Raw genomic sequence first — 26,428 nt, forward strand, 5'->3', positions numbered from 1 at the left:
TGGAGAAATTTGACCCTCGACTTTCCCTTTCAGCTTCCTATTTCCTAGTCCTTTTATTTTTGTTATGTTTCCTCTTTTGAATTCAAAGGTTTCTCTGTTGGGCTTTCTTTGCAGTTTTCCACTTACATGTATGTTGAATTTTCACAGCTCTATGATTGCTGTTCCCTGTTGGTTCAGCAACATTGACATCTCACAAAGTCATGGGTGCCAATTAGGATTAAGGCTGGGATCACCTCTACTCTGGCCAGGCAGAGTACACCTCTACTCTGCTGTTCTAAGGCACAGGTATCTAGAAATTCATGACCTGACTTGAACATGAATTTACCCAGTCTATTAGGGTAATTGCAGTCACAACACTTTCTCCCGTGGATACCTCCTTAATTTCTTTCTTCAACTCTAGAACTCTCAGCATTTTGATTAGAAAGGGAGATAGTATGTCCCAAATTGCATTTGGGGTATAGTACCATACACAATGTTTCTGTGAAGGAGTCTGTTCCTCTTACGTTTTATGGTTTGTTGGATTCTTTCCATCTTTGACATACAGAGCTATAACATCCCCAATATACACCTTTGTTTTTTCTATAGTGCTGGTATCCACAGATAACCATATTCCACTGGTTCTCTCCATTCCACCAGGACAATACAAGGCCTGAAAGGGAACGTGCTACTGGGGACTTGCTATCGCCCTCTGGATCAAAACGCTGACAATGACTGGGAGTTGCAGCAGGAAATCAGGGAGGCGTCAAGGAGAGGCAGGGCTGTAATAATGGGTGACTTCAATTACCTATACATAGACTGGGTAAATTCAAAGTCAGGTCTTGACAAAGAGGTCAGATTTCTAGATATGCTAAATGACTGTGCTCTAGAACAGTTGGTCTTGGAACCAACCAGAGAGAAGGCAACCTTGAACTTAATTCTGAGTGGCACCCAGGACCTGGTGCACGATGTCAGTGTCATTGACCATTTAGGGAACAGTGACCATAGTGCCATCAAATTCAGCATACATGCAGGGAGAGAATCACCAAGGAAGTCTAACACAGACATTTTGAATTTCAAAGAGGAAACTTCTCCAAAATGAGGAGTATGGTGAAAAGAAAGCTGAAAGGGAAAACCAGGAGAGTCACTTCGCTCCAGAGTGCATGGAGTTTACTCAAAACCACAATACTAGAAGCCCAGTTAGACTGTATACCCAAAAGGAGGAAAGGTACCACTAAGTCCAGGAGGATGCCAGCATGGCTTGGGTACCATCAAGGAAGCCATAAAAGGGAAGAAGACTTCCTTCCTGTCCAAATGAAGAGAACAGAAAGGAACACAAACTCTGGCAAAAGAAATGCAAGGTGACAATAAGGGAGGCAAAAAGAGAGTTTGAAGAACATTTAGCTAAAATCATCAAGGGGAATAACAAAAACTTCTTTAAATACATCAGAAGCGGGAAACCTGCCAGGGATGCGGTTGGGCCATTAGACAATGTGGGAGTGAAAGGGATTATTAAGGAGGATATGGAGGTTGCAGAGAAGCTAAATAAGTTCTTTGAGTCCGTCTTCATGGCAGAGGATACTGAGCATATACCTGTTCCTGAACCAGGCTTTTTAGGGATGGAGGCTAAAGAACTGAGTCAGATAGAAGTGACAAGAGATGATGTACTAAACTGTCTGGAAAAATTGAAAACTAACAAATCACCAGGGCCAGATGGCATCCATCCAAGAGTCCTCAAAGAACTCAAACGTGAAATTGCCGACCTCCTTGCTAAAATATATAACTTATCCCTGAAATCGGTCTCTGTACCAGAGGACTGGAGAGTAGCAAATGTAACACCAATTTTCAAAAAGGGATCCAGGAGCGATCCGGGAAATTACAGGCCAGTTAGCTTAACGTCCATTCCAGGCAAATTGATGGAAAGCATCCTCAAGGATAAAATTGTAAAGCACATATAAGAACAGGCTCTGCTGGAGTGAACCAGTATGGCTTCTGCAAAGGTAAATCTTGCCTCAGCGACCTTTTGGGGTTCTTTGAGAGTGTCAACAAGTGTGTGGATCAAGGTTATCCAGTTGACATATTATACCTGGACTTCCAAAAATCTTTTGACAAAGTTCCTCATCAACGACTCCCGAGGAAACTTAGCGGCCATGGGTTAAGGGGACAAGTACATGTGTGGATTGTTAACTGGTTGAAAGACAGGAAACAGAGGGTAGGTATAAATGGAGAGTTTTCACAATGGAGGGAAGTAAGAAGTGGGGTCCCCCAGGGATCTGTACTGGGACTGGTGCTTTTTACTTTATTCATCAATGATCTAGAAGCAGGGGTAAGCAGTGAGGTGCCGGGAAATCTAGGCCCAACAAACGGAAGTAATTTTTCACACAACACATAATCCACTTGTGGAATTCTCTAACACAAGATGTGGTGACAGCCAACAACCTGGATGACTTTAAGAAGGGTTTGGATAACTTCATGGAGGATATGTCAATCAACGGCTACTAGTCGGAGTGCTGTGGGCCACCAGCCTCAAAGGCAGGATGCCTCTGAGTACCAGTTGCAGGGGAGTAACAGCAGGAGAGAGGGCATGCCCTCAACACCTGCCTGTGGCTTGCAGCGGCATCTGGTGGGCCACTGTGCGAAACAGGATGCTGGACTAGATGGGCCTGATCCAGCAGGGCTGTTCTTATGTTCTTATGTTTCTGTTGTGAATCTGTGTTCTAATTTGCAACCAACCACTCCAGTTCCCCAGTTTTGACTTGGAGACTTCTAGTATGTGCATATACATTGTATCCCTTACTGACAGGGGGCAATACTTATGTATTATTAAACATATTATTAAACATAGGTTTAGTAATAGCAGTGAGATATTGCTGCTAATTTGGGTTTTCTTTAGTATTGATACTCCTCTCATGCTTGAGTGTTCACATAATTCTTAATGAGAATATAAAGTAAAAGCATTGAAATTACTTGAATTAAATGTATTTCACAATAAGCATATGTGGACTGTAGTCCACTTCATCATCTGCATGCAATGTCATCCTTGCATTTGATGAAGTAGATTGTAATCCATGAAACCTTATTTTGAAATAAAATTGTTAGTCTTTAAAGTGCCATAACCGTTAGTCTTTAGAGTGCCATCAACTCTTTGCTGTTTTTGTTGCAACAGACAAATATGGCTACCTCTCTGGAAGCTGATTTAAATTGTTTTTTTGTGTGCTTGCTGCTGTTTTAACTCATTTCCTGGAAACACATAATATAGAAGTAAATATTGAGCAAACTCTCTATGATACAGCACATGTGATTTGTTACTTTATAGATCCTTGTTGCCTTGAGACATCTTCATTTTAAAAACATTGTTCATTGTGATCTAAAACCAGAGAATGTACTGCTGGCATCCGCTGATCCTTTTCCACAGGCAAGTACAAATAATTTACTTTGTACAGGTAAAGTCAGCCTTCTAATAAGACGAATTGCAGCTACCAAATGTAAGTTGTGACATTTCATGCTTCAGTTATTTTTCACTTTGATATAGAATTAAAATGGTTTGATTTTCAGAAAATCATTTAGTGAAATCATGTGAATTAAAATGGTTTGATTTTCAGAAAATCATCTAGTGAAATCATGTCCTCTTAATAGGTCTACACTTGTACTTCTACAATTCTGGCTTAGTTCCTTGGCATTCATTTCATGACCTCTATCAAGACATTCGGGATGTGTACAAATTGATTTTTAAAATTTGATTTGTGCCCCAAACAAATCACCCCGGATTTGTTTTGTGTTCAAATCTACCCCTGCCATCACCCTTATTCAATTTGTTTTTGCTTCTATTCAATTTGTATTTGGATCGATTCAGACCACGTAACAAGGTCCTCGGGACACCAAATTTGGGTGATGGGTAGGTCGCCATGGGTGCCACCAACACCCAAATTTCAAGGCAATGGGACACTTGGTTGATATTTAATGATTTTCTTTTAGTTTTTACTGATTTTGAACATTTCCACCATAGAAGACCATGGGGATTCAAAGTTCCCATATCCTAACCCTAACACAGATCCCCAGCTTTCATTTTGTTTAAAAGCTAAGCTCAAGCCCTTGTAGAAGTGGAGTTATAGAGCAAAATGTGCAGTCATTATTTTTCAAGTGTTTGGATTCTTTGGTGTATAATAACTTTTCTTCATAATGAATCCCTATGAGGATTCATTGCACACCTTCATTTCTTCTGTTCATTTTGACTGTCACTGGACAGTGCCAACTGTCAACTGCCATGTGCCAACTGCACCCTCCACCACCACCTGCAAGGCATACTCATTTTAATTTTTAGGAATATTGAAATGTTTAGATTCTTTGGTGTCTAATAACTTTTCCTCATAATGAATCCCTATGAGGATTCATTATACGCCTTCATTTCTTCTGTTCATTTTGACTATCATTGGACAGTGCCGATTGTCAACTGCCATGTGTCAACTACACCCCTCCAAACACACACACTGGGGTATTCACTTTATTTTTTATGTGTTTGTGAAGTGTTTCGATTCGTTGGTGTCTTCGTTACATACCTTCATTTCCTCTGTTCATTTTGATGCCACTGTTTTGCAGGTGGGGGTGGGGAATTAGTGGCATCCCATGTTCCAACTACTCCCCAACCCACAAGCCACCGGGTACTCAGTTTGTATTTTAGGAATTTTTGTGGTATTTAGACTTTTTGGTGTGTAATGAATCCTCATAGGGATTCATTTTGAGGGAAGGTTATTAGACACCAAAGAACCTAAACACTTGGGGGGGAAAATCCTAGAACATAAACTGGGTAGTACCCCACTGCCTTGCGGGTGGGAGTGGGGTGTATTTGGCACATGGCAGTTGACTGTTGGCACTGTCCAAAAGACAGTCAAAATGAATAGAAGAAATGAAGGTGTGTAATGAATCCTCATAGGGATTCATTGAGAGGAAGTTATTATACCCCAAAGAATCCAAACACTTGGAAAATAGTGACCACACATTTTGCTCCATAACTCCACTTCTACAAGAGCTAGCTTTTTTTTTTTTAAAGAAAGCTGGGAATCTGGGGGAATTAATAGGAGGGATCCAAATCTTGAATCGATTCGAATCAGGCACAATTCGATTTGTACCCAAATCTAGCCAGTGGACCACAGGGGTGATTTGTTTTGCCCCCAAATCACCCAAATCAGCTAGATTCAGGTACAAATCGATTTGTACCCGAATCAATTTGCACATCCCTACAAGTCATCCCTTCAATAATGTCATGGCTCAGACTTCTGACTCAGAAGAGTCAGAGCAGGAGCAGGAGGATTTGCCTGCTAGTGAGGGCTCAGAGGCACAGCAACAGGATTTGGCAGGGAGACCAGACTCCGGAGCTTAGGATTCGGAACAGCTGCCAGACATGAATCCTGATGAGAAGGAGGCTGGGATTTCACCTGTCTTGAGAAGACGTCTCAAGAGGAAAGCTTAGTGGGAGTCACGCAGGCGCAGGAGATCACAAGAGAGGAAGCAGAAGTGCTGACTCTGGGAAGCTTGATTGGCTGCTGGTTCTCTTGAGCCATATATATTTAGCATTCTGTGAATTGCTCAGATGCTGTTAGCAACTTTCGCTGACCGTGTGCTATTTTGAATTCCAAACTTTTCCGAGTTCCAGTTTGCCCTTGTTTGTGCTTTCCTGCTTTGTTCTGTTAATTCCTTGTTCCGGTGTCCTTCGTTCTTTTCATTCCTTGCTCTGTGTTTTCTTTTCAGTTATTACTCAGTTATTGTTAGAGGGGGATACCTAATTCAGTTCAGGGGACTTGATTCATTTACTGTTTTCTTTGTGAGCCTTTTGTTTTCCTCAGTGCAGCTTCGCTGCTACTTTCTGTTAACTCACAGGGGGAGTGCTGAAGGGGGTTATAAATCCTGTTGGGTTAGCCAAGCTAACAGATTTATGACAAATAGCCTTATTTCCAATCTTATGTGTGTTCTGGATATATTAAATTCCAGATTTAGTTGCACCTTTGAATATTTGTACAAATTTTATTATGCAAATTTATATATCAACTGTAGTTTAAACTGTGCATATGCAAATCAAGCCACTTCTGTGATCCTTTCACACAAGTGGCACATCCAATTTTCTGTGTATATTCAAATGAATAACTCCTTCATCTGTCATAGTCAGAGAAAAGTAATATGCTAATGTGCTCTTATTTTCTTAGCCTCCCAAGTTTCAAATATCTCCCAGTTTTTTTTAAAAAAAGCGTGGAGATCAGTACCAAAATAGGGATGTGCACAAAGCATATTTTGTGTTTTGTTTGAAGCTTGAAAAGGCCCAATCCTGGGTGGACTTGGACACACTTCCAAGCCACACTGCCAATGGCTCCTTGCCAGGCTGTGTTTAGCCACCTCTTTCTCGTGCAGGTGCTGCAGCAAGAGCAAGGTGGGTCAGGACATCCTGAGGGATCAGGTGTCCAGGTAGGCTGAGCTCAAGCTGCCTCTCCTTGATCATCCGCCAACCCTTTTCACTCCACTGGATGCAAGCTACTATCTTGCAGGACCTGTCCACAAGAGCAGCCATGACAGCAGAAGACTGGCACTCAGCACCTTCAGCAGGAATATCTTGCCTGACCTCAGCCCCAGGAAGGCCAAGCACATCCCGCATGACCAGCTTCAGAGTGTGCACTACACAACAGATAGTCACAAACTGAAGCTGCTTGGCTGCCATCACGATATTTAGACCATTATCGGTCACCATGAACCCTCTGTGAAGATTTGGCTGTCTGGACAGCCACCCCTCCACCTGGTGATCCATGGCCATCGACAGCTCATCTGCTGTGTGGTTAGTGTCCAGCACCTGCATCAGAGCCAACCTGTGCTTTGCTGCATGGGAGGGGCGGGCCACACCACCACCAGCAGATGTCCCCTCGCTCTCCTCCCTGCACCAGTGCACCATGAGGAAAAGGAAAGACATGTGCGACCTACTGCCACTGGTCCACAGATCATCAGTAACGTGCATGCTTGTGTCAGGTGCTGCCACATGCAGTAGCCCTTACATGGCCTCCCTGCATTCCCGGTATAGGGAGGGTACCACCCGCCTACTGAAGGTGGTGCATGAGGGGATCTTATAGTCAGGGACACCAGTAGGAGCAGCCGGCAGAAGCTGGCGTTCTTCACCATCTGAAATGGCTGGTCATCCACAGCGATCATCTCAGCAATGGCCCAGGTTACGAGATGAGGCTCTGGGTGACCAGACTGCTTGCCCACCATTTGCACCCACCATGCAGGCAACTTCCCCTGCTTGAGAGCAGAAGCAGCTGCCTTGCCACTACACGAGGGCACACCAGGCCTATTGTTGTGAGCAGGAGCAGGGCTCCCCGGATGATGTTGTTGCAGGCTCTGCAGCATCCCTAACTTCAAAAGACTTTTAGGGTCCTTCCCCCTGCTGAGCTGTGCCCTGCAGTGGGTGCAGACAGCATGGGTTGGGTCACCATGGCAGACTTCAAAGTGGTTCCACACCATGCTGCCTTTAGAGCCATTCCAGCCCCATTTTGGTGATGGTGGTACTTGGGCTGCAGATTCCATTTGGGGGCCACCACCAGTGTTCCCTCTAAGGCGTGCACGTGTGTGCACACTCACACATTTTTGATGTCCACTCAGTTAATTTTAGTTCCCACTCAGGTTGAATCTGGAAGGTCCAACTCTGAATGCATGTGTGCACACACTACCTTGATACAGCTGCCCAGAACAAAACTCATTCCACACACACATGAAAAAATTAGAGGCACCACTGGCCACCACCACTGTCACCTTCAGTCTAAGGCTGAGAAGGTCCTGGAAGCGGAATGTCTTCCTCCTGCTCCTCAGTCTCAGACCAGGAGCTCGCACTACTATGGGGAATTGGGGAGGGTGCTGAGGGTGATCTGGCTGGGCTAGCTGACATCTCCTCCCCTGCTACCACAGGATGAGCTTCTTCCCTGACAAGTGAGGACCTCCCCCCTATTGGTGGCTGCGCTGCAGAACCAACCTCCTTCTTAAAGGAGAGCCTGCACAGAACAGCCACAGCCATGGGGACAACTTGAGGAGTAGGCCCCTCTTGCCACTGTTTCCCACAATGACCAGTATCACCTCTCCTTCTGCCTGCAATTCTGCTCCTGCCTCTGCCTTGCACCCTCCCAGACTTCTTGGGTTTTTAAAAATTCAAGCCCTTATTCCTAAGGGAGAAGAAGAAAAAGGGGTGTGTGTTCGGGGTGGTCTATTTATGTGGTGTGTGCCACACAGGCTGAGGCACTCAGGCTGAGCAGACACTGGGACTCAACAGCTGGTAGTAGGGTAGGTAGATGCCAGGCAGGTCTAAAAAAATCAAAACACATCTAAAAAATCAAAACAGAAAAAGCGGGGGGGGGGGGGTTGGAAGTAAAAAACCCCAGGGAAACAGAGATAGTCTGGCAGGCTGGGCACCAGACAGAATACACCAGCCTACAAAAACAAAAAAAATGAAGTCTAATCCAGGTACAAAGCAACAGCAAAAGTGCAGCTTGAGACTGCAAACGGGGGGAAAAGAACAGTCAGCACAGCACCTCAGTTATTAAAGCCACTGGGGGCTGGCTACAACAAGAACAAAAAAAAAATCCACATGGATGGGGGCAATCCACAGCAGCACCCAGTCAAAGCCACTGGGGTTGCTGGTAAAAAAAAAAAGTGTGTGGCAGGAGGGAAAAGCTGCTGAAGGTGGGGGCGGGGGAGATAAGCCACTGGGCCAGGCAGGCCCTGGCAACCACCACCAGTCTGCTTTCTCCTGCTGTAGTCTTTGATCCTTCCTCATCTCCTGATGTATCCTCTTCAACAAAATCACACTATAATGGCTCTCTCTGCCTCCCAGTCCCTTTAAATACATTTTGAAACTCTCTCCTTTTGGGTCCCCCTCCCTCCTCTCTCAACTCAGCCAATGTGGGCACAGTTACCCATGCCAACACTGGATTTGTATGATAACAAGCCACTCAAGAAGTGAGCAGATCACAAGCCAATTGGAAGCCAGTGCCAGAAAACCAATCAGCAAGGAAAAACAGGTCTTCAAAATGGTGTCCAAAACATTGAAACGTTTTGAATCAAAATGGGGTTGTTTTGTTTCAAGCTCGAAATAGGCCCTTTATTTAAAGCATGTTTTGTTTCAAGCTTGAGACACTCAGAACAGCCCATTTCATGTCAAAACGTTTTGACGCTGAAACATTTTGCATATCCCTATACCATAGCTTTCTCCACCACATCCAAAAGTTATTCCTCCCCCCATATTACATAAGGATTGGATCCACATCCCCAGCTACTGTGAAAATGGGGAAAGCATCCAAAGACTGTCAAAATAACTTAGTATGGCGTGCTCTGCAGATCTGTTTGTGACTAGGAATCCCCCCATGTGGCCAGGAATGCCCAGAAATGCCCTCCCCCAAAATAACCCATGGACAAAATGGCGGGCAGGAAGTGACCTCTGCATTCACTTCCCATCCTCTAGGAACCGCGGATACATAACCCTTTTGTACCTGCAGATACTTAAAATGGATGTCAGTGAGACACCCCACAGATACGCTGAACTGCAAATGACAAGGTTCTCCTGTACTTTGTTCTAAATGTTCATGAAATGTTTTATTTATTTAGCTAGCTAGCACTCTAATGAGGTTGACTCTTCAATTTTTCTACTAAACAGGTGAAGCTTTGTGACTTTGGTTTTGCCCGTATCATTGGAGAAAAATCATTCAGACGTTCAGTTGTGGGTACACCAGCCTATCTTGCTCCTGAAGTGCTGAGAAACAAAGGTTACAATAGGTCATTAGATATGTGGTCCGTGGGGGTCATTATCTATGTCAGCCTAAGTGGTACATTTCCATTCAATGAAGATGAGGACATTCATGATCAAATCCAGAATGCTGCTTTTATGTACCCACCAAATCCCTGGAAGGAAATCTCTCATGAAGGTACTACATTTTTCATTCTAATTCACACACATTTCTGAAAATCAAAATAGATTGCCACATGGTTTACTTGCATAATTTCATATTACAAATCAGCATAAAGTATAATTAAAACTCTTGAAAAACAAATTCTTGACAATTCTTGACAAGTCCATTTAGCAAACAACATGTTTCATTATGGTTCATTGTTGAATTACTGTTAAATGTTTGATGTCAGCTCAGTTGTATAACCAAAAAGTTAGCAATGCCAACTATTTTTCTCTATGAAAATAAGTTTTCAAGGAAAGAAAAGGAATTGGGGCAAAGCTAGAAGAGTTGTATGTGTGCATGATTGCTTGCATTTTTGTGCACATATTTAGCCTTATCACCATTGCATTATAAAAACCTATTACTTGGTCTTTTATAGAACAATAATGCCTCTGTCCACTAGGCTTATAACCTAAGCAAGGATGGGCAAATAAGCAAGGATGAAGAAATTCCTGCTCCCTCCCCAGTTCTAAGGGCCAGAATTCCTGAGCCTCTATTCGGATTCTGCCTGAAACAGGGGAAACATCCATTTCCACAGGTTTGCTCAATCATGCTAGGTTTGGTCAGAGGCCTTGGGCATCTGAGAACCATACAAGGGACAACAGAGCTACTTTTGCCACTTCTAGGAAATGAACCAAACATGAAATTCCACCATGAAGTAGATGAAAATATACACGAGACACATGCACTATGTACACTTTTCTTACAACACCAAATTAATATAGTTTAGGAAAACTGTCATGTTTGAAGTTGCCATGAGTTGAGCATTTTCTAGCTCAAGAAACTCCAGGACATATACTGGAGCACCAGGAGCTGAGGGAAGCCAGTGGTGGCCCGAGTTCTGCTGCCGCCACAGCCCCCCAGCCCTGCCCCTCTAAATCTGACATCAGATGCAGGTAGCGTTTAGCCATGCCGCCTGCATCTGAAATCAGATGCGGGGTGTGGTTTCATTCCCAAATGGGGCCACATGGCCCCATTCGGGAGTTAAATTAACTGGGCCGGAGCAACTCTCCCAGCCTTTAAAAGGCAGGGAGAGTTACTCCGGCTGCACTGTGAATGCAATGCTGGCCAATTTAGCTCAAAACCAGGGCCGTGCTGCCCCATTTGGGAGCTAAACCACGCCCCGCACATCTGACATCAGATGCAGGGTGTGTGTATGGGGCGCAAAGCACAGCCCCTGATTGGCGGCGGCCCAGGTTCTTTGAACCTGTCCGCTCAGCGGTGGCTCCACCCCTGTGGAGCACCTAAGTTTGTCAGCATACTGGAAATTATTTCTCTTCTTACCTTGCTTCCTGCTAGTGCCATCACTAAAAATCATGCTGCTTTATAGTTATTGATGCAAAGACTGTAAAAGATGTATAGAAGATGTACTGGGACAGCAAAACTGCCTACAGTCCCAATATTTTTTGGTAAAATGGCCATTTCTTCAGGGGAATATCTTAAGAAAGGGATACAATCTTTTAAAATCATAAGAGACTAACAGTATAAACACTGCAAGTACTCCTTGAAAAGAATAGAGTAATTATAATAGAAGTAAATAGTCACAAGTGTGGACCTGCAATAAAATGTTGCAGTGTATTTCTGCAATGAAATTTTTTTAATCAATGTTGTGAATTTATTGGGTGTCTGTGTGTGCACATGAATACACAATGATAAGCAGATTAGCAGATTCAGTGTGCAATGTCCCCTCCGTTCCTCCAGAGAGTTCAGACATATACAATTGTTTTATGTTATTTCAGAGGTGGGGTTAACTCTAGAGATGTGCATGGAACCAGGAAGCCCACTGTAATGTTTGGGATCCGGACACGCAAATGGCCAGGACGCATGCAGCGCCCTTCAAAATGGCTGCCGAGAGCAGGGAGGGCTAAAAAGGCCCCTAAATGGGCCAAACCGGCCCTAAAGAGACTGGGGGGAGACCGGCGGTTGAGTGGGAACCGTTGGAGACACACACCCTGTGGCCACGGCAGTACCCCTCCCGGTGGCTGCCAGACTGGGCGGTAAGTTTTCTTTTTAAAAAAGTTTTGTTTCTTTGGCTTTAGATTTCCCACTTCCACCCCTCGAGCTTGGCCCAAACAGTTCAGCCTTGGGCCAAACTGGAGCCCGGCTCAACATTCATGGAACCGAACTGGGCCTGGTTCAGTTTGAGTCGGGTTTGATTCGAACCGAATTGGCGTCCCGGTACCATGCACACCCCTAGAGTTAACCATGCCTCTGAAATAACATAAAACAACTATATGTGTCTGAACTCTCCTGAGGAATGGAAGGGACATTGCACATTGAATCTGTTAATCTGTTTATCATTGTGTATGCACATGCACACATACACACAGTCACCCAATAAATTCTTCTTCTTTTTTAGAACCCCTGAGCCAGCCCAGTTATGCTTCCATAAGGACCATAATATTTCCAGCAATTTTGGAAATAATTATAAGATGCGTACAGTTTATATGAGCAAAAATCTTGTCTCCTGAAATAACAGATGTTTATAAAATATTCACTAACGGACATTTTTGTTGGCTCACGAAACCTTCTGTGCACCTTTTACAGTCTGTTCAGTGCCATCACTCTCTTTTTCAGCCTTGTTCTTTAGATGTTTTTCTACCCTTATAGCTGTAAAACATATTTTCCAAGAATGACTCTAGGTCAGACCTTTGCAAAGAAAGGCTGAAAGTCATCTGGTATAACTACTGCTCGACTTGGGAGTTTTCCAACTTCTCTATTTCAATGGGGGAGGGCATTTGCTGCTTTTTCGTGTGAGCAGAATTTGATTTGTTAACTGAACATTTCTAGTAGGATCGCATCCTAGCTCACATGCACACACAAGAATAACTGCATTTTGATGAAATCTGTTCACTGTATGAAACAGATTAAATTGCAGATAAAACAGCACTATGATCTCTAATTTGGAACGTAAGCAGTCCACACTGCAGAAGCAGGACGGATTTCTTCACCACAGTTTCCTAATAAAAACAGTAGATCAATCTCTCTGTTCAGAGGTTATCTAAATACAGAAGTTTCTATGCCTGCAACCTATTTGATATCCCACCTGCTGTGATGTTATCTGTGCCTTCCTCAAAACCAGAGTGTAAGTTAGGATGTTCACTGGGCATCCTGTTGTTTGGGGATTATTTGGACAAATAAGGCTCAAGCTACACTGCCAGCAGTTTGAAGCAGTGAAGAGAAAGAGAAGGCAGCTCTTAATTTAAAGTTAAGCTTATCGTATAAATCATAGTTGAGATCCACACAGGGGGATGGGTTCCCATGCCCTCTTCCACAATTCTCTGCCTCTTTCAAAAACTGCTTTTAGGACTTCCTTGAGTTTTGGATTTGCTCAGAGATAGGGACTCTGGGGACATCAGCTGAAGAGGAAAACCATGAAAACATGCATGAACACATGCTGATTGTGGCCAGTGAATGCTATATTAATGGTTAGTTTTGTGTTGGTACTTTGATCTGATATCAGATAGCAATCAAATAGGCACTGAGATAGGCTTACATCTAAACTAACTATTCTCAGGTTACTTGGACCCCAAGTCCATAGACTCAGTGACTATTCCATTAATATTCCATTCATGAATGGAGCTAAAGGACACGTGACCACAGAGGCTGTACTCCCAAGGCCCCACTCCCACTTCACACATGGGGAGGACAGCGATTTTAACCATCCCCCTTCCTAAGAACATAAGAACAGTCCTGCTGGATCAGGCCCAAGGCCTAACTAGTCCAGCATCCTGTTTCACACAGTAGCCCACAAGATGCCTCTGGGAAGCCCACAGGCAAGAAAATGAGGACATGCCCTCTCTCCTGCTGTTGCTCCCCTGAAACTGGTATGTAGAGGCATCTTTCCTCTGAGGCTGGAGGTGGCCAGACTAGTAGCCATTGATAGACCTGTCCTCCATGAATTTGTCTAAGCCCCTTTTAAAGCCATCCAGGCTGGTGACTTGACAGTCACCACATCTTGTGGCAAAGAATTCCACTATGCACTATGTGAAAAAGTACTTCCTTATGGCAGTCCTGAATTTCCCGACCTTCAGTTTCATGGTCGGGACTCTGTGCAACATGCAGTTACGTCCTTGAGGATCAGGCAACTGTCAGGGACATAATTGTGCATTGCACAGAGTACTTCCAGGGGAAGGGGAGATCAGTAAAAAAATCTCTCTCCTTAGCAAAAGTTGCACCTCCTATGTGTAAGCACCTGTGCTTCAAAAATAGGAGCAGAGCAACTGTAGATGTGCATCCTTTGGCTACATATCCACAGCATTAGTTAAAATATTGGCCATTGTGTCTCAGATACAAATTCTTTGTCCTAATCTGCTTACAGCCTGAGCTAAAACAATGGGGACACATTTCTTCATATACCTTTGAAGTACAAGAAACTATACAATAAACTCTACAAGGTGCCCTCTTTTGCCTGACTTGCCTTTCCCATCCCCCACAGCAGCACAAAATCCTACTGTAACAAATTCATACTTAAAATATAAGGCCTTATTCAACTATACCTGTCTGTATGTCTAAGGTATAATTACTTCTGTGACTCTGCAATGTCTCTCTTTGCCGTTTGTAAAAATTAATGATGCAGCTAATCATGATACCTGCACAGAGGGGGGGGGTGGATGTTGAAAAGGGAGCGTTTGAAAATTAGCTCTGATACTTATTCATTTTATTGTTGCCTTGCATTTCATAGTGAGTCCTTCTGTTTCACCTCTCTAATGTATGGCAATATTTCTCATTATAATGTGGAGAACAGAATGTCTGATTACCAATAGAAAGAATTGCATATCGGTGTCAAGGCTTTTGCTTGCCCTCATTATGCTGAAACGCAGTATTCCACTCAAGGCTGTTCTAGCCCATCAAAAGCATCTAGCAAGAAAATTGGTTGACATTCAAGGCACATTTTTCCAGAGGCCTGCCATTATATCTGTACAAATCTGTGACGTTAGAAAAAGTTCTTTGTGCCTGCCCAGCCTTCTTGTTGTTTGACACTTTTTATTGTTATTATTATTATTGCATTTATATCCCGGTTTTCCTCCAAGGAGCCCAGAGCAGTGTACTACATACTTGTGTTTTCTCCTCACAACAACCCTGTGAAGTAGGTTAGGCTGAGAGAGAAGTGACTGGCCCAGAGTCACCCAGGTAGTATCATGGCTGAATGGGGATTTGAACTCGGGTCTCCCCAGTCCACACTATAACCACTACACCACGCTGGCTCTATATTCTTTGATGGAATATCACTTTTTTTCTAAAGTGAATATGAATATAAACACACACACACACCAAGAACATGAGAAAATGTTAGTTTTGCACAGATGAGTAATATTTCTGTGAAGCTGTTTCAATTTTAGCAAGCTCTGTTTTATGCTTCCCTGAGTTTGTGCAATATATGAACTTTCCTGATCCTTGTCAGCCTCCTTTCTTATTGTGCTATATGCTTATTTTCTGAGTTAACTGGGAGCCACTCACCTTTCTAGCATTCCTAGCATCAATTACCTATGCTAGGGGAGGCAGAGCTCATTAGCAGAGCACATGCTTTATATCCAGAAGTTCAAGGTCGCAAGGCTGTGAGACCTCTGCTTGAGTTCTCCAAGAACTGCTGCCTATCAGATAAGAAAACATTGGGAAAGATGTCTGACTTTATGTAAAGTAGCTTCATACATTCATATAAGCAATGCTTGGTTAGAAAGTTCTGCATGTCTCTGGTTCTCAACCAAAAAACTGCCTGTTGACTGTTTCAGAGATATAAGAAATATGGTGATGGACATGCCATCCTTGCTCATTTTATTATTTAGGTTGCTTCCACACAAACCCTGTTTTCAGGAATTGCCATCCTTCATTCACTCACTTTCTATGGAGAATCCAGATGGCGACATCAGATTGTGGTAGCCCAGTATTTTCTGTGTTGATCTACCCTGTTTTTACAGAGCTAATTTATGGTGATGCAATAATGCACACTGTAACATCAGTTGGCCCGGTGTGGAGAGACAAAGACACATGCTCCAAATACCCTTTTAAATAAGTATTTGGAGTGCATGTAGAGGGGCCATTCAGATGAACACACACACACTCTTGCACTGAATAAAGGGATGTGCTAGAAGGAGCTTGGGATGTCCACAGACGATGTCTCTTATATGTCCCCTTCTTAATTACATGGACGGGGCAGCATTGTCTAAACTGACCCATAGCCTGCATCATTTTTTCTATAATATTGCTGGCCTGCAAAGTGCAATTGAATCAGCCTTTTTTCTTTGAAAAAAATGATGTTTTGCAGGCACAAGATGTCAAATGGGGTTTGAAGAGAGTTAAAATACCATGTAATAGAGCTCCAAACTTTATACAGCAAAATTGATTGTCCATTGAACAGAGAGAATAATTTAAGGTACAGATGGACCTCGCTATACACGGTACCATTGTGTGTGGTTCTGTGTATCTGTGGTCCTAAAATTGGCACCCAACCTCGGCATACGTGGAACACAAAGGGTTAAGTTCCATGTATCTGTGATGTCGGGGTGGCCAGAAATGACCTCTGGGGTCATTGCAGCTACCATTTCGGAACTAGGAGCCATTTTGTAGTTCTTACCAAAAAAATTCCACATTTTTTCATGGACAAATGACCAGTTCAGGAATTGGGGGGAATTCTTGGAAGGCTGAAGACCTGCGGAGCATGGTAGGGCTCATTCGTTTCCATTTCCCCCCATTTCCCCCCTTTTTTCAGCCTCCAATAACTTAGCCCCTCCCCATTTCTATTGCCACAATGCCCCACTATCCACAGTTCCAATATCCATGGTTCCGGTAGAGAACAGAACCCCCCTGAATAACAGGGTTCACCTGTACATCAAATTTGTAGCTCTCGCCAGTTTTTGGTCCTCCTTTAATAGATGTATACTTTGTTATTGCCAAGCAGCAGCATGCATGTTTAGAAGCTGGAATGCAGAGGTTAGCAAAACAAAGAAAAAATATGTAACATATGAGACTGTGAAACTATACCTGAGCATTACAAACGTCATAATTAAGTTATCATAGTGATTTCTATTCTAAAAACCTCTCTTCTCCTTCTAGTATCTTCAAAATCTTACTTGTTTCCTTAGCACTGGATGCACTAGTTACATTGAGAACCTTGACTCAAAATCATGCATAGTGTAGAACATCAAGATGTTGGAAACATATTCTTGGAACTGCTATTTCCAATGGTATTTTACATTTGGCTATGAAAAGTTGCAATTGAGAAATAATAAGTGCATCCCCTCCAGGAAGATACTGGTTGTACATGCAAACGACTGTGCGCCACAGTTCATTGAGAATTTCCCCCCCTCCATTAGCAAGCCTCAATTTCTACCTCACTTCACTATGACATGTAGAAATTGGTCTGTGGGTTTGGTTAGAGAGCAATTGGTAGAAAAGTTTGATAAAACCCCATCTCATAATTCTATCTCTTTCAGACAATTTTGTTTTTTTAGTACTTCAGTATAGTCTGGTCCTGGATTACTGGAGTTTAATAAGACACTTTTATTTGCAGCTATAACTTAGCACTGAATCAAAAATACTTGCAACTCTTCTACTGCCTTTCTTTCAAATGAAAGATCTGTAGCTCTGCATTTCAGTTAAGGTTGCCTTATTCATAAACATATATTCAGCCTTACTCTTTTCTTCTCCCAACTCTAATCTAAAACCCATAAATTTTGTGGCAGGCAAACACCCAGACTAATGAAGCACTGATGCTATAAGAGAAGCACCAGTGTAGCACCAGTGCTTCTGAAGAGTTCCAAACTAATGCTGCACCAATGCTTGCATGGGTGGGGAGGGGAATTTTAGACCCCACCTTCCCCTGGAAGCACTCTATGCCACCAGAAAATATGTCCCTAATGGCTAACCTCAGGGACATATTTTGGGCAGCACAAAGCACTTCTAAGGGATGAGCAGGTTGTCAAAATCTCACCCTCCACTGCATGAGTGGTGGAGCTGAGTTAATTGAACTCTTCAGAAACATTAATGCTGCTCCCATAGAACTGGTGTGTTGTTAGTCTGGATGTCAGTCTGTGATTTCGATCCTGCTTAAAAAACAAACACACCCTTCATGCTAGATAATTTGTGCTTTTTAAAAATTTCAAAACCACTCTAACTCTATGATTTTATTCTTTTTGATATTTTTTTTCCTTCTGTTCCACCACTGCGGCCAACATATGTGGTGACCAGCTGGCCCTATTCTCCCTTTTACTGGGTGTCCATGTTTAGGGAGGAGGAATTCTTTAATTAACCTTCCCAACCTCTCACACTAAATTATAGGCATGGGCATTGCCTCAGAGTTGGGGGTAGGAGGGGAGTATCGTCACTCCACTCCTTCACCTATCAGCGGGAGCCAAAAGTCTGAGCTCCTCTCCGGGAGTCCACCAGACCAACAAACCCCATCCCTGCTGATCGTCTCATCTTTGGCAGCCCCTGCCTTAAATAAAGCCCTACATTTAGGACACTTCTCCTCCCTTCCAGCTTGCTCCTTCTTTCCTGGCTAGGCAAGTGGATTGGCCACCCAATCCCTGGCTTCCAAAGGGGACTTGTTTAGGGGTGTGCACGGAACCGCACACCTGCGGTCCAGCACTGTGGAGGGGGTCCCTTTAAGGCCGGGGAGGGTTTACTTACCCCTCCCGCCGCTTTGCCTCCTCCAGCGCCCGTAGTTATTGTAGAAATTGGGGCGGCAGGATACCTCCCCGCCGCCCCTTCTTGCTCCGCAATTCAAAAGGCTGTAACAAGCCTTCTGCGCACGTGCACGTGGCGTGGCGCGCGAGCTTCACGTCGACGCGACGGGTAGACCAGGCCTCCGACCGCCGGAGGCCCGGTCTACCCGCCGGGACAAGGCTGGGTGGACCGGGCCTCCGGTGGTCAGAGGCCCGGTCTACCCGGCCTCGTCCGGCCTCCGGACTTGTTACCTGTCCGGACCCACCCCTAGACTTGTTTTCCAACTCCACCCCCTTCACTAGCATTTCTACAGAGGTCGGCAGCTGTGGAGCTGGTAGCAGCTGTTGCCTGCCTCTCTGAGTCCATCCCAACTTCTGAAAGGTAATTACTGGGGTTCTCCTGGCTTCTGGAACCCCTGCTTCTCTTGGCACACTGTTGTTTGACTGGGTAAACAACCCTGTCTCACGGAGGAGGGTAGGAAATCTGGACACTGGAAAATTTCTCTTAAGGACCAATTAACTCCTTGCTGTCACTATCCTGACTGCTTGTCAGGGGGAAAACCCAAAGTTTACATGCAGCCTCACCTTGGCAACTATGCTTCTCCTTTAGCACTCTGTTAGAACCCCCTCCTGTAATCTACCAGGAAAACCACATTGCTCTGTGGTCACCAGGAGTCGACACTGACTCAACGGCACAACCTTTCCTTTCCTTTGTCTCTTTGTAGCTTTCTGCCTTTGCTACGAGGTAACTCTTTTGGTAGTATGGTGTGGCTCTAGGTGGGACAAGGGTTTGACAAACTGGAACTCTACACCAGTTTAAAACAAATAAGCAGGCTTTACTATTTCTTTCATAGCATAAATGGTTCATTTTCTGGCAGTTTTATACAAATATATTCTAATACTATTTATTTTACTACTAGAATATATATTTTATACATAACATATTACACTGAACATATTCTGTCAGAAAATAAAAACATATTTATGACAGCAGTTACTGTCAGCTTCCTTATGAAATAGAACAGGGGAAAAAACTTACCCAGACCTAACTTTCTAACTCATACGGTTTTCTCCGTCTGCTCAGAATTTTTCCTAAGCTTCCTTAACTTATGGCTATACCTTTTTTAGAGAAATCATTTCTCTTCTACAGGACTGCACCCCAAAATTGGGGGATGGGGCAAAAGTAAGCCCCCAGGAAACCCCCACTAGCCCAGTGGGGGCTTCCTGGGGGGTTGTCTTGCCCAAGTGCTTTAAAACCAGGCTGAGAGCCAGCTCAGAGAGAAAGTCTCTTAATAGTGTCAGGGAAACCAATAGTGTCGGAGAGGCCTCATCAGCCTCCCTGGTAATTTTTTTTGCATATCCTTATCAGAGCAATATTGATCCAATATTTCTGGTGGTGCACAGGCCTACTGTACAGCATACAAATCTGTCCATAACATTATTGCATATCAAATGGCAGACTACTGAAATAGTTGTATGTTTTTATTCACCTGTATACATCATCATCTGAGTTTTCTGTTGTATTAATTTTTTACTTTATTCTCTATATTGTGTCTATACATATATATTGTATATTGTGTATACATATGCATACACAATATTGTGTATACATATGCTTACACAGTATGCATACACAATATCTATGTTCCAACTAATAATGTGATAAAAATAATTCAATTCAATTAAGAGGTGTCGATATCATGAACAGAGAGTGATTAGTTCTGTCTCGCAGTTTTGTTTTTGTTGCTGACTCTGTACTGTTACCACATGGAGGTTCAAGCCAGTATTTGAGAGTGACGTTTTCTGAAATTATATTTTTCTCCAGCTATTGATCTCATAAATAATTTGCTGCAAGTGAAAATGAGAAAGCGCTACAGTGTAGACAAGACATTAAGCCACCCATGGCTACAGGTAATGCTGAAAATTTCATGCCTTTCACCTTCTGTGTGCTTGTAATCAGATGCCAAACAGGCAACATTTTTGTGACTAGTGTTCCAGTCAAAAGAACATTTACTTGGAAGTCAGTGAGACTGTTCTCATGAGAAGCTTAATCCAGGCTAGGGCAGTCTAGCCTGGATTAAGGTGCTCATGTGGGGTGCCAGGATCGCCCAGCCAAACCCTGCTTTTTGCCCTGGCTCTTAGCTAAGTTCTTAACCCCGGCACTGGGATCGTGTGTTTGTGCGGGCTGCTTGCAGTCTGAGCAGATACAGAGATGACCATCTAGAATGCCCATCTGCTGAGGGAATCTCCCAATGCACCATGCTTGGCTCGTGTGCCTTGGGGGATTCCCAGAATTGTACCGGCCTCTGGCAAGCTGCACAGCTCCCGCCTGGGAGTGTAGTTCATAGTATGTGTGGCTGAGCCACGTGGCCAAGTGGACAAAGAGATCATTTGGGTGGGAGTGGGGCAGTAATTACAGCACAGCCTTCCCCACCACCTGCCTGCCCTCCCTGCCTCCTGTCTTGTGAATAGCCAATTCACACAACCAGGTAAAAGGTAAAATATTTTACCAATAGGTAAAAGGCCAATTTAATGTTACAGCCCCATGTTTGTTTGTTTGTTTTTAAAAGATTTAATATACCGCCCAATCCACAGATTCAGGGCAGTATATAAAGCAAGAATAGCATCCAAGATGTAAAGTAGTAGTAGTAGTAGTAGTAGTAGTTGTTGTTAATAATAATAATAATAATAATAATAATAATAATTAATAAGTCTGAAAGTATCCTCATGGTGGTAACCCCAAATCCAGGTGTAGCATTTAATGAACTGTATTTATTTATTTATTCGAATATACTGTATAATCCACTCTTCAATGTGAGAACGTTGAAGAGGGCTTACAAAATGAAATCTAAAACAGCAATGAACAACAAAACAATTACAATAACAAACCAACAAGAAAGGCCAGTTCACATGAACACCGACCCCAATGCACAACCTAAGTGGGGATGTGCTTAGAACACATCGGCCCTGATATCACTGCAGGGCACCCTTTAATTGCGTGGGAGGAGTGTTCATCTGAATCACCCCTCTTTATACACTCCCAAGCCCTGTAGCTTTTGGAGTGTGTGTAGAGGGGGGATTTCTATGACCACCCCCTCATGCAATTAAAGCACATGCCGAGATCATGTTGGCATATCCACCTCCCATGACAAGGCAGTGATCAAGGCGGGCATGTACTTTACATGGCCCTGATGGTATCATGTGAAGAAGCTCGTATTAATCTGAACCAGGGAGTATAAAACAGTATCAGGGAAAACAATTTGTGTCCAGAACCATGTTTGGAATTATTGACTCTTTTCTTATGGGATATTCATCTATTTCTTTCTAACTCCAAAAATTTCTCTCTACACACACTTTCTGCTAAAATGTTCTACAGGGAAGCTTACAATTACAACTAAAACCATGCATTTCATTAAATAACAGATTAAACGTCTGGAAAACTGTCTAGATGAAAAGGTCTTCACCTAGTGCCTTAAAGCCAACCGCATAGATGCCCAGTGTGGCGCTCTGAGGAGACATTCCACAAATAGGGCATTGCAGCTGAGAAAGCCCTCTCCCCAGTTACATTTTGCCTCACCTCAGTGTATGTAAACTACTTTGAGAACTTTTTAAAAACTTAAATGCACTATATAAACAACAATGATAATAGAACTGGAGACAACAAAACAGAACATAAGAACAGCCCTGCTGGATTGGGCCCAAGGCCTATAGTCCAGCATCCTGTTTCACATAGTGGCCCACCAGATGCCGCTGGAAGCCTACAGGCAGGAGTTGAGGGCATGCCTTCTCTCCTGCTATTACTCCCCTGCAACTGGTACTCAGAGGCAGCCTGCCTTTGAGGCTGGAGGTGGCCCTTCGACTAGTAGCCACTGATAGACCTTTCCTCCATGAAGTTATCCAAGCCCCTCTTAAAGCCATCCAGGTTGTTGGCTGTCACCACATCTTGTGGCAGAGAATTCCACAAGTTGATTATGCGTTGGACTAATGGTGCTGTGGATACATCCATAGACTGCCATAAGATTTGAGAGGCTTTTACTCTGTGCATCTGCCTGTTGTGTACAGCATCTTCATGCTAGCCCTGCTTATCACAGATGGCAATTTGTTGTGCACTGGCATGGAGGTTGGGATGAAGCACAGAGCAAGAGGTATTGTGATTTATGAGGATTTATGAGGAAAGGTTCCTTCACATTTCATAATTTATACCATGGCATTCATAGCCACAGCATAATGTCTCAACCAGTAGCATAATTTTTACTCAGTACTTTAGAGCACATTAGCAGTTTCAAGATGAAATTTAAGCAGCTTCAGTACTGAGAAACAATGTTGTGAAAAGCTCTAGTGCTTGCTCCTGTGAATGGATGTTGCTTCTAAAATGATTTTTCCGAGATACACTCAGGATACATGCACATATGAACACTGTAGCAAAAGTTGGTTAAATGTAAAGTGAGAATGAAAATATACTGGCTGACATAATGGGTTCATAATGGCAACTTGAAAGGCAGACTTGAAAGTCATGTAATGCAGCGGGGCTGCTGCAGAGTGACTTCAGACCACTTCTGGGCAGTCTTCCAGTAGTGCTGGAAGTGACTGCCTGGAAGCAGCCCTGTCACACCACACTATTGGGGCTGCCTTTCAAGTCGCACAGCAGCTCCAGCAGCTCCCTAGCAGCCACAGCCGGTCACATGTTGTTGTGCAGCTGCCCGTCATGTTGGCCCATGCATATTTCAGATAAGCAGAAAGGTATTCATTGGCTTCCGGTTTGCTCAAAGGCATAGTTCAAAGTGCCAATTTTGATCTATGCAGCCTAGGACCAAGGGACCTGAAGGATGGCCTGCTGCCATTTAAACCTACACCTCAATTAAGATGTTTGACTGAGGCCCTTCTCTGAGTACTCCCATCTCAGGTTAGGCATGTGGCCACTAGGGATGTGCACGGAACCGGTTTGGTGCTCCTTTTCTGGAGTGCCGAACTGGTTTGAAATGCCAGAGTCCAAGCTGGTTTGGGAGCGGGCATGGTTGCCTTAAGGCATGGGGAGAGTGTCCTTACCACCCCCACCACATTTCTGCTGCCAGTCCTGCTGCTAAAGCTACTGACGCAGGGCAGCTGAGTAACTTCTTGCCATCCCAGTCATCCTGCACCGGCCACTTCCAGTATTACGCTGACCAGGGCAGCAAGAAGGTACTCAGCCACCCCGCAACAATGGTTTTGGCAGTAGCACTGGCAGGGATACGCAGTGGGGGAGGTAAGGATACCCACCCCGTGCCTGAAAGCAACAGCCCCCCACCTCCCGAGAGTGCACGAAACCGGTTCTGTGCACATCCCTACTGGCTACCATAAAGAGGACGTTTTCCATGATGGTGCCCCAGCTGTGGAATGTTCTCCTCAAACAAGTTTGCTTGGCATCTTCATTATTATCTCAGACACAAGACTCAGTCCATCATGTGCACCCATGTTTTAAAACATATCCAACTTTAATTATTTTAACCTGCTTCTTAGTTGTTTGTTGCTACTCTGGTTTTCTGTGTATTATTGGGTTTATTTTCTAGGCTTTATTCTTATTTTATTGTTTTAATAGTAAGCTATTAGGTATTTTAGCAGAAAGTGTGGTGGAAAGAATTACTTTGAATAAATAAGAAATAAATAACCTTTCATAAGGAGACCCATGACCTCCAGACATAGTTCAGAAGTCTGGCTTTAAAATGTATTTTTATTGTGAAGATAGATGGATGTGTTTGTATTACATTTGTATGACACTTCAGATCAAGATGTTACCTTCAGGAGTGCACCTGGGTCTTTAAAAAATAACTTGGGATGCTCATCATACCATCTTAATCTCATCAGAATATGAACAAAGAAGCAAGTGTTCATGATACTGTCTGTTCTAATGTGTGTGTGTGTGCGCGCACACAAAATAAAACAGATTTTCTCCTGCAGGACTATCAGACGTGGCTCGATTTAAGAGAGCTTGAATGTAAAACAGGAGAACGGTACATCACTCATGAAAGTGATGATTCCCGGTGGGAACACTACGCAGGAGAAAATGGCTTGCAGTATCCAGCACACCTTATCAGTCCAAGTGCTAACCGCAGTGAAAATCCTGAGCCAGAGGAAGCAGAGATGAAAGCCCTAAGTGAGCGTGTCAGCATCCTTTAAATTGCAGCCCTTGTAATCTGTCAAAACACTGTGGAACTAATAAATACATACGGTCATGTTTAACATTTGCTTTGCAGAACTGCCATTATTTTCTGTCAGATGGGAACAAAGCTGTTACACTGTTACCACCATTGATGTATTGGAGTTGCCAAGACAAATCAACAGAAGCATTTTTATTTTGTGTGAGCAACTGTGTTATATTAACAAAAAAGTTCCCAGAAACACTCAACCTGTTGTTGTGGATGATTCCTGTTGTACTCTGAGCATTCAAACCTGTTTCCACTGTGCCTTTTCAGACAAGCATTTCTCTTACTCAAGCCTCATTGAGTAAGAGGGAACATCTCCAGGCAGATCTCTGGGTTTGTGTGCACCATTAGTATTGTAACCGTTTGCAAACTCTTGAAGAGTAGATTACTACTGCTGTTCTGTGAACAACCTTTAACATTTTGGATAAAGTTGGGAATTTCTATTTTGCTTTGTCTTATTTTGCTGTGGAACAATGTATTGAGATGCTGATGCAAGAAAGCATGAAAAGAAAATGTAAAAACAATACACAGCATTGGACAGTTTTAGATTCCATTTCCCATCAATATGTGCATTTATGTAGATACATACATCCAGTCATGTTGCCCAGTCGTGGTGCAACCTGTTTTTATGCCTAAATGCCTTAGTAATGTAAATTGCAGTATATGTGGGTATGGATTCCTTTTTTTCTTATAACATTCTGCTGTAACATGTACATTTAGAAGCTGAACAACATGTTGCCTTTATGTATGTTTTGAATACAATTCTGTTGAAAGTACATTTTTGGTGTTGAATTACTTTACCATACTTCAGAGTTGCCGGAGCTTCTGTCAAATAATAAGTATCAGTTCTTTTCACACTGATATGATGCTGTGATTCTAAATACAGTTAGCAGCAGTCTCATGCCACATATATCTGAATAAGAGAAAAATGTTTCAGGCTCACAGATTAACTATCTTTAGAACTGCAGCCTTAGATTGCTGTCCTAAGCACAGTTACATCGAAATAGTAAAGTTGTTCACATGACTGGTCATCCTTGTTTGCGGGCGGGGTGGGCAGGCTCCTCCCTGAAGATGATCACCCTTCCCCTGAAAACTGCCGCTCATACAGCACACAAGTAGAGCCGGAGGGGGAAGTCCTCTGACATCCCACAATGCACCAATCAGTCAATATCTTTATTTTGGTTTTGACCAGCAGAAGGTAGAAACATAGAGATTGTGAAATTAACAGTTGTAGCATTAAAAGCAATCTATGCCCAAAACTATAAGGTTGAAGGCTGGAGATGTAATTAAAATGGAAATTTAGTTAAAATTAAAGTGATGACTGAATTTTATAATAAGACTAAAATGCGTTTGTTTATTATTTATTTATTACATTTTTATACTGCCCTGTCCAAAGGCTCTCAGAGGTACACCACAACAGCAACAAAACCTGTGAACAATAATTTAGAACAATCAACTTAAAATAATAAAACAATCATCTTAAATAATACAAAAACAAATTTAAAACCATTAAAACAAACATTTAAAAACAATTTAAACATTTAAAAACAATATTTAGATAAGGTTGCTATAAAAGATCTATGAGATGCTATAAATAAAGTTATGATTAAAATTAATTTAAAATTAAAGCTAGGACAGTAAA

The 26,428-nt window shown here is 43.1% G+C and overlaps 1 protein-coding gene across 4 annotated transcripts in view; it reads left to right on the forward strand.

Annotated features, from left to right (window-relative positions):
- The window catches only part of PRKD1 (protein kinase D1), a 194,338-nt gene extending 168,774 nt beyond the window's left edge, over positions 1–25,564 (forward strand). For all 4 annotated transcript variants that reach the window (XM_053284026.1, XM_053284030.1, XM_053284029.1 and 1 more), the window contains 4 exons: positions 3,293–3,391; positions 9,653–9,920; positions 20,433–20,518; positions 24,542–25,564. In XM_053284026.1, the coding sequence (XP_053140001.1) occupies positions 3,293–3,391; positions 9,653–9,920; positions 20,433–20,518; positions 24,542–24,760 (672 nt within the window). In that variant the 3' untranslated portion in view covers positions 24,761–25,564. The remainder of the gene's footprint in view (positions 1–3,292; positions 3,392–9,652; positions 9,921–20,432; positions 20,519–24,541) is intronic.
- The last annotated feature ends 864 nt before the right edge of the window (positions 25,565–26,428 follow it).

Source organism: Hemicordylus capensis, chromosome 1, assembly GCF_027244095.1.
Source record: "Hemicordylus capensis ecotype Gifberg chromosome 1, rHemCap1.1.pri, whole genome shotgun sequence".
NCBI lineage: Eukaryota > Metazoa > Chordata > Lepidosauria > Squamata > Cordylidae > Hemicordylus > Hemicordylus capensis.